The 12901-nt window shown below is 41.8% G+C and overlaps 1 protein-coding gene across 11 annotated transcripts in view; it reads right to left on the reverse strand.

Moving 5' to 3' along the window:
- The window catches only part of FAM135B (family with sequence similarity 135 member B), a 449831-nt gene that overhangs the window by 20359 nt on the left and 416571 nt on the right, over window positions 1-12901 (reverse strand). For all 11 annotated transcript variants that reach the window (XM_055287340.2, XM_055287337.2, XM_055287336.1 and 8 more), the window contains one exon: window positions 1104-3129. In XM_055287340.2, coding sequence (XP_055143315.1) covers window positions 1104-3129 — 2026 coding nt within the window. The remainder of the gene's footprint in view (window positions 1-1103; window positions 3130-12901) is intronic.

The following is a 12901-nucleotide window of genomic DNA, read 5'->3' on the forward strand; positions in this document are numbered from 1 at the left end:
TGCAAAAGGGTAAAGAAGATGGGATGTTTTGACAAAATGATTCTATTATATACATAATCAGATATACAGTTTATAGATGGGAGAGCAATATGAATACAAACCCAATACAAGGATGAGGAAATGAATTCTGGCATTACAAAGGTAAACTTAGAAGTCCCACAATGTTAAAGGGTGCTTGGGAGTCAAATCTGATGAAGAATTGTATTCCCCAAAGGCTCTCAAAGAACTCCCCTTTCAAAACATGAAAAGGTAGAGGTACAATGATATTCATAAGAGAGTTATAATATTCATAATAAAAATTGAACAAAATTGGCGGGGTACTGTGGCTTATGCCTGTAATCCCAGCACTTTGGAAGCCCAGGCAGGTGGATCACGAGGTCAAGAGATCAAGACCATCCTGGCCTACATGGTGAAACCCCGTCTCTACTAAAAGTACAAAAATTAGCTGGGTGTGGTGGTGGGTGCCTGTAGTCCCAGCTACTTGGGAGGCTGAGGCAGGAGAATCACTTGAACCCAGGAGGCGGAGGTTGCAGTGAGCAGAGATTGCGTCACTGCACTCCAGCCTGGCGACAGAGTGAGACTCTGTCTCAATACATAAATAAATAAATAAATAGTTGGACAAAATTTAAAGGTTCATTTGTAAAGAATTTGGTTAATAAATCATGGTATATTCATGCAATAGAATACTGTATAATCATTACAATGATGATGCAAACATAGATTTATAAACATAGAAAGATATTTCTAATATATTATTAAATTAAACATTTACAATTGCCATTTGTACAGAATGGTCTCATTTTTGTATAAAAAGCATAAATATAGATTCACATAGAAAAAATGCAGAAGAATATACACAGTGGTTACATCTGGAGGTAAACTTACTGACCATTTTTATCTTCCTTTCAGTATTCTGCATTTTAAATTCATATGATATGAATTAAATATATATATGACATATTATCTATAATATGATATATTACCTTATTTAAATAAGAAAATCACAGATATCTAAATTTTGAAACAGTATGCATGAAATGGAGAAATACGTGGAAAAATCTAAAAGACTGTTGTGGAAAGGGTAAGCCTATCAGCCAGCTTACCTAAACATCCTCTCACTGACTTCCTCATCCAACGTGCTGGAGTGGGTAGAAACAACTCCAAAGGATCCCAAAGGCTGATGGGTGATGGGAAACAGAGTCTGTTTCGAAGAGAATCCAGCCCTGGCAGGGGTCTCCTTGGGCACAGATGAGAAAGGGAGACAGGTGGCAGTGCAAGACACAGATAAGTTCACAACCTCCACAGCCTTCAGGCTGTCCACACTAAAGGTCTCTGCAGAAGTCAGATGGGACCCCATGATGGAAGTGCCTGCCTTCAGCTCTTGGTTTTTCAAAACCTGGGAATGAACGGAATGTGTCACAGTGGGGCACACAGTGCCTGCTTTATGTTTAGCCTCCGGGAAGGCATTCATTCCTCTATTAAATGCTGTGTCATCCATAATGCAAGGTGAACCGCTTTGGCTTTGCTGGCCTGTTGAGTTCATGTTGATGGCATCAGCAGCTGACGTACAGCTCAATTCAGGCACCTGATGTTGAGAGAGACCCTCAACCTCTGAGATGCCACTGTTGGAAAGAGCTGGCTGACCCACATTCAAGTCTTTAGGCGTGCCCTTTGGGGTTTCCACAAGTGCTCTATGAAGAGACCTGGTCCTAGGGTTTTCAAATGCTATGACACGTGGTATTTTTAAATTAAGACCTTTGGTTTCAACGCCTGGAGTATTCTCAGTCCTGCCATCAGGAAGACAGTGTCCTTGAGCATCAAACTGCTTCCCTTTCCCTTTGGGGATGTCTATGTATCCGGGGCCCTGCTGGTTGTCAGCATCTAAAACTATCTCCACCAGGGGATGGTCTGCTCCAGCATCCTGTGTTCCAGAGTCACCACAAAGTTGAGAGCAAGATCCTGGGGAACCTTGGCTCTTGCTGTGCATATCTGAAGGTTCAGCAAAAGCTCCATCTTGCTGCTTGGTGTCTGCATCTTCAGCAGCCTCCTCTGGGCTACTGATGTGGGGAGCAGATACAGACTTGGTTAACTTAGTGAGTGCCACCTCCCGCTCATCCTCCTCAAAAGGTAAAGAGCTAATGGAGGTGAGAGAAGCCTGGATGCCGCTTGGCAAACTCGTGTTACTTTCTGTGTGTCCACCCTCTAGGGAGTTCCGGTGGAGGGCATGTCTTCGAACAAACGGATGCAAGACTTCCCGATCACTGGGCAACTCCAGAGCCCTGCTTCGGGCCTCTGACCAGGCAACGGAACTTGGCTCACTCTCAATGCCTGAATCAGATATGATGGATGAAGATCTCTTGATGACCCCAGATAGCACTGAGAGTTCTTCCTGCTCTTCCGTGTGAGAGTCCTTTAGGGAAGACCTAATATCTAAGGGCTCCCTCAGGGTAGAACTTAGTGGATCACAGGGCTCAGAAGGGGTGAGTTTCAAGCTTAGCAGCACCATCTTCCCCTCTTGATCTATTCCCTTTCCTAGAGTACTTAATTCATGAAGAGTTGTTTTGTCTGAAGAGATGGCATTTTGGTGGCTTCCACCTACTACCACTTTGCTTAGCCCAGTCCTGTCTAATCCATACTTATCTCTAGAGCTCCTACTCTCATGCTGAGCACTGAAGGCCACCAGGGGTTCAGCACTGGAGGGGTTCTTATTGCTAGATTTTACATCAATGTAGGTCAGCACTGGGGCCTGTCCATCCTCTGGGCCTGGACTCCTTCTAGAAGTATCCACATCTGCCATTGGATATGTCCCAGCATCAGATGTTTGGCCAGTCCAACATTCATCTTCAGGCACAACTGCTTTGTTTTGAAATTCACCAATTGATATATACACCTGAGATTCAGAGCACACGTCCACATGATTTTGTGTGGCCACATTCTCAGCCGGCTCTGGACACCTTATAACTTCTTCATCAGAATCCATTTGGGATGGTTTTATGGTAGACAAGACAAGGTCTTCCCTAAAAGATAAATTGGTATTTACCATACAGTTATCTTCTTTGTCTTTCAGATTCATTATTGTAGGGCTTGTCACTGGAACATCAAAATTAGGATAAACACTCAAGTTATGCCCTACAAAAAAAAAAAAGAAAGAAAATTACATTATAGTGTAAGAATCTGTGTTTACAAGTTATCCAAATGTCTAACTGTATAATAAAGAATTTAGCTTTGAGGACTCGGTTCCAAAATGGCAGAATAAGAAGAGCTCCAGTCTACAGCTCCCAGTGTGAGCGATGCAGAAGACGGGTGATTTCTGCATTTCCAACTGAGGTACTGGGTCCATCTCATTGGGACTTGTTGGACAGTGAGTGCAGCCCATGGAGTGTGAGCCAAAGCAGGGCAGGGCATCACCTCACCCAGGAAGTGCAAGGGGTTGGGGAATTCCCTTTCCTTGCCAAGGGAAGCCGTGACAGATGGTACCTGGAAAATCGGGACACTCCCACCCTAATACTGCACTTTTCCAACTGTCTTAGAAATGGCACACCAGGAGATTATATCTCACACCTGGCTTGGAGGATCCTACGCCCATGAAGCCTAGCTCACTGCTAGCACAGAAGTCTGAAATCGAACTGCAAGGCAGCAGCAAGGCTGGAGGAGGGGTGTCCACCATTGCTGAGGCTTGAGTAGGTAAATAAAGTGTCCGGGAAGCTCAAACTGGGTGGAGCCCACCACAGCTTAAGGAGGCCTGCCTGCCTCTGTAGACTCCACCTCTGGGGGCAGGGCATAGCTGAACAAAAGGCAGCAGAAACTTCTGCAGACTTAAAGTTCCCTGTCTGACAGCTTTGAAGAGAGTAGTGGTTCTCCCAGCATGGAGTCTGAAACCTGAGGACAGACAGACTGCCTCCTCAAGTGGGTCTTTGACCCCCGAGTAGCCTAACTAGGAGACACCTCCCAGTAGGGGCCGACTGACACCACATACAGCTGGGTGCCCCTCTGAGACAAAGCTTCCAGTGGAAGGATCAGGCAGCAACATTTGCTGTTCTGCAATATTTGCTGTTCTGCAGCCTCCACTGGTGATACCCAGGCAAACAGGGTCTGGAGTGGACCTCCAGCAAACTCCAACAGACCTGTAGCTGAAGGTCCTGACTGTTAGAAGGAAAACTAACAAACAGAAAGGACATCCACACCAAAACCCCATCTGTACGTCACCATCATCAAAGACCAAAGGTAGATAAAATCACAAAGATGGGGAGAAACCAGAGCAGAAAAGCTGAAAATTCTGAAAATCAGAGTGCCTCTTCTCCTCCAAAGGAATGCAGCTCTTCACCAGCAACAGAACAAAGCTAGACGGAGACTGGCAAATTGGATAAAGAGTCGAGACCCATCAGTGTGCTGTATTCAGGAAACCCATCTCACGTGCAGAGACACACATAGGCTCAAAATAAAGGGATAGAGGAAGATCTACCAAGTAAATGGAAAACAAAAAAAAGCAGGGGTTGCAATCCTAGTCTCTGATAAAACAGGCTTTAAACCAACAAAGATCAAAAGAGACAAAGAAAGCCATTACATAATGGTAAAGGGATCAATTCAACAAGAAGAGCTAACTATCCTAAATATATATGCACCCAATACAGGAGCACCCAGATTCATAAACCAAGTCCTTAGAGACCTACAAAGAGACTTAGACTCCCACACAATAATAATGGGAGACTTTAATACCCCACTGTCAATATTAGACAGATCAATGAGACAGAAAGTTAACAAGGATATACAGGACTTGAACTCAGCTCTGAACCAAGCAGACCTAGTAGACATCTGCAGAACTCTCCACCCCAAATCAACAGAATATGCATCCTTCTCAGCACCACATCACACTTACTCCAAAATTGCCCACATAGATGGAAGTAAAGCTCTCCTCAGCAAATGTAAAAGAACAGAAATTATAACAAACTCTCTCTCAGACCATAGTGCAATCAAATTAGAACTCAGGATTAAGAAACTCACTCAAAACCGCTCAACTACATGGAAACTGAACAACCTGCTCCTGAATGACTACTGGGTACGTAATGAAATGAAGGCAGAAATAAAGATGTTCTTTGAAACCAATAAGAACAAAGACACAACATACAAGAATCTCTGGGACACATTTAAGCAGTGTGTAGAGGGAAATTCATAGCACTAAATGCCCACAAGAGAAAGCAGGAAAGATCTAAAATTGACACCCTAACATCACTCTTAAAAGAACTAGAGAAGCAAGAGCAAACACATTCAAAAGCTAGCAGAAGGCAAGAAATAACGAAGATCAGAGCAGAACTGAAGGAAATAGAGACACAAAAAACCCTTCAAAAAATCAATGAATGCAGGAGCTGTTTTTTTGGAAAGATCAACAAAATTGATAGACCGCTAGCAAGACTAATAAAGAAGAAAAGAGAGAAGAATCAAATAGATGCAATAAAAAATGATAAAGGGGATATCACCACCAATCCCACAGAAATACAAACTACCATCAAAGAATACTATAAACACCTCTATGCAAATAAACTAGAAAATCTAGAAGAAATGGATAAATTCCTCGACACATACACCCTCCCAAGACTAAACCAGGAAGAAGTTGAATCTCTGAATAGACCAATAACAGGCTCTGAAATTGAGGCAGTGATTAATAGCCTACCAACCAAAAAAAAGTCCAGGACCAGATGGATTCACAGCCAAATTCCACCAGAGGTACAAGGAGGAGTTGGTACCATTCCTTCTGAAACTATTCCAATCGATAGAAAAAGAGAGAATCCTCCCTAACCCATTTTATGAGGCCAGCATCATCCTGATATCAAAGCCTGGCAGAGACACATCGAAAAAAGAGAATTTCAGACCAATATCCCTGATGAACATCAATGCAAAAATCCTCAATAAAATACTGGCAAACCGAATCCAGCAGCACCTCAAAAAGCTTATCCACCACAATCAAGTTGGCTTCATCCCTGGGATGCAAGGCTGGTTCAACATATGCAAATCAATAAACGTAATTCATCATATAAACAGAACCAAAGACAGAAACCACATGATTATCTCAATAGATGCAGAAAAGTCCTTTGACAAAATTCAACAGCACTTCATGCTAAAAACTCTCAATAAACTAGGTATTGATGGGATGTATCTCAAAATAATAAGAGCTATTTATGAGAAACCCACAGCCAATATCATACTGAATGGGCAAAACCTGGAAGCATTCTTTTTGAAAACTGGCCCAAGACAGGGATGCCTTCTCTCACCATTCCTATTCAACATAGTGTTGGAAGTTCTGGCCAAGGCAATCAGGCAGGAGAAAGAAATAAAGGGTATTCAATTAGGAAAAGAGGAAGTCAAATTGTCCCTGTTTGCAGATGACATGATTGTGCATCTAGAAAACCCCATCATCTCAGCCCAAAATCTCCTGAAGCTGCTAAGAACTTTCAGCAAAGTCTCAGGATACAAAATCAATGTGCAAAAATCACAAGCATTCCTACACACCAGTAACAGACAAACAGAGAGCCAAATCATGAGTGAACTCCCATTCACAATTGCTTCAAAGAGAATAAAATACCTAGGAATCCAACTTACAAGGGACATGAGGGATCTCTTCAAGGAGAACTACAAACCACTGCTCAATGAAATAAAAGAGGACACAAACAAATGGAAGAACATTCCATGCTCATGGATAGGAAGAATCAATATTGTGAAAATGGCCATACTGCCCAAGGTAATTTATAGATTCAATGCCACACCCATCAAGCTACCAATGACTTTCTTCACAGAATTGGAAAAAACTACTTTCAAGTTCATATGGAACCAAAAAGGAGCCTGCATTGCCAAGACAATCCTAAGCCAAAAGAACAAAGCTGGAGGCATCACACTACCTGACTTCAAATTATACTACAAGGCTACAGTAACCAAAACAGCATGGTACTGGTACCAAAACAGAGATATAGACCAATGGAACAGAACAGAGCCCTCAGAAATAATACCACACATCTACAACCATCTGATCTTTGACAAACATGACAAAAACAAGAAATGGGGAAAGGATTCCCTTTTTAATAAATGGTACTGGGAAAACTGGCTAGCCATATGTAGAAAGCTGAAACTGGATCCCTTCCTTGCACCTTATACAAAAATTAATTCAAGATGGATTAAAGACTTACATGTTAGACCTAAAACCATAAAAACCCTAGAAGAAAACCTAGGCAATACCATTCAGGACATAGACATGGGCAAGGACTTCATGACTAAAACACCAAAAACAATGGCAACAAAAGCCAAAATTGACAAATTAAAGCAAAGAGCTTCTGCACAGCAAAAGAAACTACCATCAGAGTGAACAGGCAACCTACAGAATGGGAGAAAATTTTTACAATCTACCCTTCTGACAAAGGGCTAAGATCAAGAATCTACAAAGTACTTAAACAAATTTACAAGAAAAAATAAAACAACCCCATCAAAAAGTGGGCGAAGGATATGAACAGACACTTCTCAAAAGAAGACATTTATGCAGCCAACAGACACATGCAAAAATGTTCATCATCACTGGCCATCAGAGAAATGCAAATCAAAACCACAATGAGATACCATCTCACACCAGTTAGAATGGTGATCATTAAAACGTCAGGAAAAAACAGGTGCTGGAAAGGATGTGGAGAAATAGGAACACTTTTACACTGCCGGTGGGACTGTAAACTAGCTCAACCATTGTGAAAGACAGTGTGGCGATTCCTCAAGGATCTAAAACTATAAATACCATTTGACCCAGTCAAGCCATTACTGGATATATACCCAAAGGATTACAAATCATGCTGCTATAAAGACACATGCACACGTATGTTTATTGTGGCACTATTCACAATAGCAAAGACTTGGAACCAACCCAAATGTCCATCAATGATAGACTGGATTAAGAAAATGTGGCACATATACACCATGGAATACTATGCAGCCATAAAAAAGGATGAGTTCATGTCCTTTGTAGGGACATGGATGAAGCCGGAAACCATCATTCTGAGCAAACTATCGCAAGGATAGAAAATCAAACACAGCATGTTCTCACTCATAGGTAGGAATTGAACAATGAGAACACTTGGACACAGGGTGGGGAGCATCACACACCGGGGGCCTGTCGTGGGGTGGGGGAAGGGGGGAGGGGGGAGGGATAGCATTAGGCGATATATACCTAATGTAAATGATGAGTTAATGGGTGCAGCACACCAACATGGCACATGTATACATATATAACAAACCTGCACGTCGTGCACATGTATCCTAGAACTTAAAGTATAATTAAAAAATGAAAGAATTTGGCTTTTTTTCATTCCTAATTCCTAAGAGATACTCTCTGGATTCCTAGAATTTCTTAAATGATAAGAGTGTCTTTGGTATTTATGAGGTCTTGATAATTTATGCTAACCAGGGACTCATGATGCATCCTTAAACACTATATGCTAATAAGTCAGTTCAGGATAGAGGTTGGCCATGCCGGAAAGACCAATCATGTGACTAGAGAGTTAAGACATTCAGTCAAGTAATACTAGCCTGATTTCTAGGAAAGAGTGGCCTGGAGATTGATCTTGGTCACAATTAGCCCCCGATAAACACTCTGAATTCTGAGGCTTAGATGAGTGTCTCTGGTGATGACACAGACTGGTGTGCCTGGGGGGTGGTAAGTCCTGAGGGCACAGATGGTTTATGTCTGAGACCCCTCAGACCTCATCCTATGGATCTCCTTTTTGACTGGATGTTACTTGTATCTTTTATAATAAAAATGCAATCCTATGTATGATGCTTTCCTGAGTTCTGGGAGTCATTCTAACAAATTATTGAACCTGAAGGGTTATGGAAACCCACAATTTATAGCCAGTTGTTCAGTATATGGGTGGCCTGGCAACCCTGAGCTAGTGTCTGGTTTTATTTATTTATTTATTTATTTATTCTTTCTTTTGAAATGGAGTCTCGCTCTGTGGCCCAGGCTGGAGTGCAGTGTCTCCATCTTGGCTCACTGCAACCTCCACCTCCCAGGTTCAAGTGTTTCTCCTGTCTCAGCCTCCCGAGTAGCTGAGATTACAGGCATATGCCACCATGCCCAGCTAATTTTTTTTAATTTTTTGTATTTTAGTGGAGATGGGGTTTCACCATGTTGCCCAGGCTGGTCTCGAACTCTTGAGCTCAGGCAATCCACCCGCCTTGGCCTCTCAAAGTGCTAGGATTACAGGCATGAGCCACCACGCCCGGCCTGGTGTCTGATATTTAAAGGTCAAGTTCATCAAGGATTGTGCCCTTAGATGGTGAAGTTTGACTCTGGGTAGTTAGTGTCGGAACTGCACTGCACAAACAAAAAGCTGTCAAAACCTGTCATCCTTTAAGTTTTAACTTATCAAAGTACGTGTAATAATCCCCATTTGTAAATATCAAAGCATTTCTCCATCTTATGCACAATACTTACAGAGTAAAAGACAGCTTTAGAGCCAGAAAAGCCTGATTTTCAATTCTGACATTGCCATTTACCAGCGACGAGACCTTGGGCAACTATGGAACTTAAATAAGCTCTTATCCTATTAGAGGTCAACTCTACAATGGGAAGATTCAAAATAAACTTCATGCTCTACAGTCATAAATCAAAGTAGAGTTATGATACAAGATGATGTTACACCTGGGGAAGACAGATTTCTAGTTTCTCAGAAAAATATCGCCAAGCTTGAAATCTATTCAGAGAAACTCTCCTTTGTGGCATTCAGACCGCAGGAAAGCTCCCAGAATCATTGTGATCTTCATAATCAGATGGTGGGGAGCCAAAGACGATCTTTTCCTGTTTTTATTTAGGTAAGTCATTATCTCTCTCAATCTCTTCTCAATCTCTTCTCAATCTCTTATCTCTTCTTTCCTTTCTTCTCTCTCCCTCTTTCTCTTTCTCTCTGCCTCCCTCCCTTCTAAGAATTCATAACTGGACAAAAACAATAACCTCTCATGTCTGTCTGTATCATGGCTGTCATGAAATAGTCGTGTGACATATTATTCAATTTACATATACATCAAACAAAAAAAAGGACTGGATTTTTATTTTCTTTAAAAAGTTTAAATCCTCCACATGGTCCTAGTAGAAGTTCAATCAATGCAATCACTATTGAATGTGATCATGAAGTAAAGCACTGAGACACTACATAGCTAACTGCAGGAAACATTAAGACATGATGCCTTTGAATGAAGTTTATGATTGCAGCAAGGAAATAATGGATCTCTTCCTTACCAGGACGCATTCTTTGCATCTTAAGCAACTGTGCACAAACTTCCCTCTCTACAATACCCTTCCCATGACCTACCGCAAGTTAGACCTTCTCTAACAAATTCCGAGCCTCCCTTCTACTTACATGCAGTGTGATATATCCTATTGCCATACTATGATCTGTTTGTGCATCTGTTGTCAAGTCTAAAGAGAAGAGTTGGTGTTTTGTGAATTTCTATAGCCCCAAGGCTAGCATCATGGCTAGTACATAGGGGATGAATTGAGAATAGAATAGAATTCCAACAAAACAAATAATAATATGCTCATTATCGTTTGCATTGGTTTGAAAAAATTTGCTTCAATATCATTTAGTCCCACAAACAGTACTTTGACACATTCTATGTGAAAAATCCCTATCCTAGGCAGTGGCTTAGCAGGAGGGAAAGTGAGTACTAGTTATAACAGTGAACCAGGCTCTGCCTTTAAGGGATTTGCAAAATATTGGGAAACATACACAGATACAGCTATCTCTTCTGCCGAAATAATGTGGACTATGGCAAAACTATGAAGATAGTAAAAACACCAGTGGTTGCCAGGCACTGGGGAGAAGGCAGGATAAATAGGCTAAGCACAGAGGATTTTTCGAGCAATGGAACTACTGTATATGATACTATAGGAGTGGATGCCCATCACTCATTGTACGTCTGTCCAAACTCATAGAATGTGCAACATAAAGAAGGAACCCTCGTGCAAACTAGGAACTTTGGGTGATAATGACATGTCAGTAGAGGTTCATCTGCTGTAACAAAGGCACCACTCAGGTAGGAGATGTTGATAATGAAGAAAGCTATGCATGTGAGGGCACAGGAGGTATGTAGGAAATTTCTGTACCTTCCTCTTTATTTTCCGTTACTGGGAACCTGAAATCTCTTTTAAAAAGTCTTTAAAAAATAAAAAAAGAATAGGACTGCTGGGGAATATGAAATGAGCTTCTTCAGAAAAGGAGGGAGTGAGCCACACTAAGCACAGGGAGCAGCATGGGCAAAGGCCCAGAAGGCTGGGCACACTCTGCTCCAGCTTCGGTTCATTCCCACCTGGATGGAACAAGAGTGAGGTGTTGGGGGTATGAAGTCAGACAGAGAGAGAGAACCCACGCCATAGATGAACTTGAATGCCTTGTATAAATGAATCATCTGGTCTTTATACCACAGGTCATAGATTCTTGGAATTAAAAAAAAATTTTATCAGATTCATCACAAACAGTTAAGACAGGAAACAGAAAGTGCAGAAAGTAAGTCAGTTGCCAAAATAGCAAATAATTAATTTCACTATTGTAACTATAGAAAAATGAAAGTAGCAAAGGATCTAATTGAAAGAGAATGGATTTAGAGTCAAATACTAATGAATAGTATTAGTTAACATGCCTTCAGAATGCCTTTATGCCAGTTGCTCTCTTAAGCGTTTTATGGACTGATCAATCCACTAGTCACAGCAATCCCATGGAGGAGAAATTACAACCCCTTTTGCCCAATTTCACACAGTTAATAATCGTTAGGGGGAAAGACTCAAAACCAGACAATCTGACAATCTGGCCAACTCTTCAGGCTTTAGGCAAACCTCCCAATTGTCTTGGGATAAAGAGGCATGGTGTGGGTGTTGGGGAAGCAGAGACAACGACAGATTTTGCAGAGTGCCTGGCACATGGCACATGTTTAGGCCATGTGATATGGTTTGGCTGTGTCCGCACCCAAATCTTATCTTGAATTGTAGCTCCCATAATTCCCATATGTTGTGGGAGGGACCTGGTGGGACTTAATTGAATCATGGGGGCAGTTTCCCCCATCTGTTCTCATGCTAGTGAATACAACTCACCAGATCTGATGGTTTTATAAAGGGAAAACCCTTTTGCTTGGCTCTCATTCTCTCTTTGCCTGCTGCCATGTAAGACGTGCCTTTCACCTTCCACCATGTGATGCCTCCCTAGCCACGTGGAACTGTGAGTCCATTAAACCTCTTTTTCTTTATAAGTTACCCAGTCTTGGGTATGTCTTTATCAACAGCATGAGAACATACTAATACACCATGGTACTGTCACAGACCATGAACAAATGCTATTATGGCTTTCGTTAGTTGTTTTTTCTTTTTAGAGAGAGGGTCTCACCTGTCACCCAGGCTGGAGTGCAGTGACAGGAGGCACAGTCATAGCTCACTGTAGCCTCAAACTCCTGGGCTCAAGCAAACCTCCCACCTCAGCCTCTCCAGAAGTTTGGACTACAGGTGTGAGCCACTGTGCCCAGCAAATGCTATTATTTTAACATAGAAATGGAAATCTTTTATTTCCCTTTTTTCCTTACACTGGAAGAATGGAATATAATTGTATCTGATAACGTCATGGCAAGGCATAAGTATTAAGGTCACTGGGTTCTTGAGGGAAGAGAAAATAGTTCTTTATCACTGATGCTTTTGATCTGGGGTTAAAGAATCATCAAAATGTTTTGTGAGATCAAGGAGTTCAAGAGAAGCTTCCGGTTTGGAGAGGGGGTACAGATATTTCTGTAAAAGTAGTCTGGGGGGATAGAGAAGGCTCAGGTCAGAGGTCCGTGGAGAGAAGCCTGGAGAAGAGAGACCTGCCTCTGAGAGTAACTGCCTTTGTTCTTCCAG

This window comes from Symphalangus syndactylus, chromosome 7, assembly GCF_028878055.3.
Source record: "Symphalangus syndactylus isolate Jambi chromosome 7, NHGRI_mSymSyn1-v2.1_pri, whole genome shotgun sequence".
NCBI classification, from domain to species: Eukaryota; Metazoa; Chordata; class Mammalia; order Primates; family Hylobatidae; genus Symphalangus; species Symphalangus syndactylus.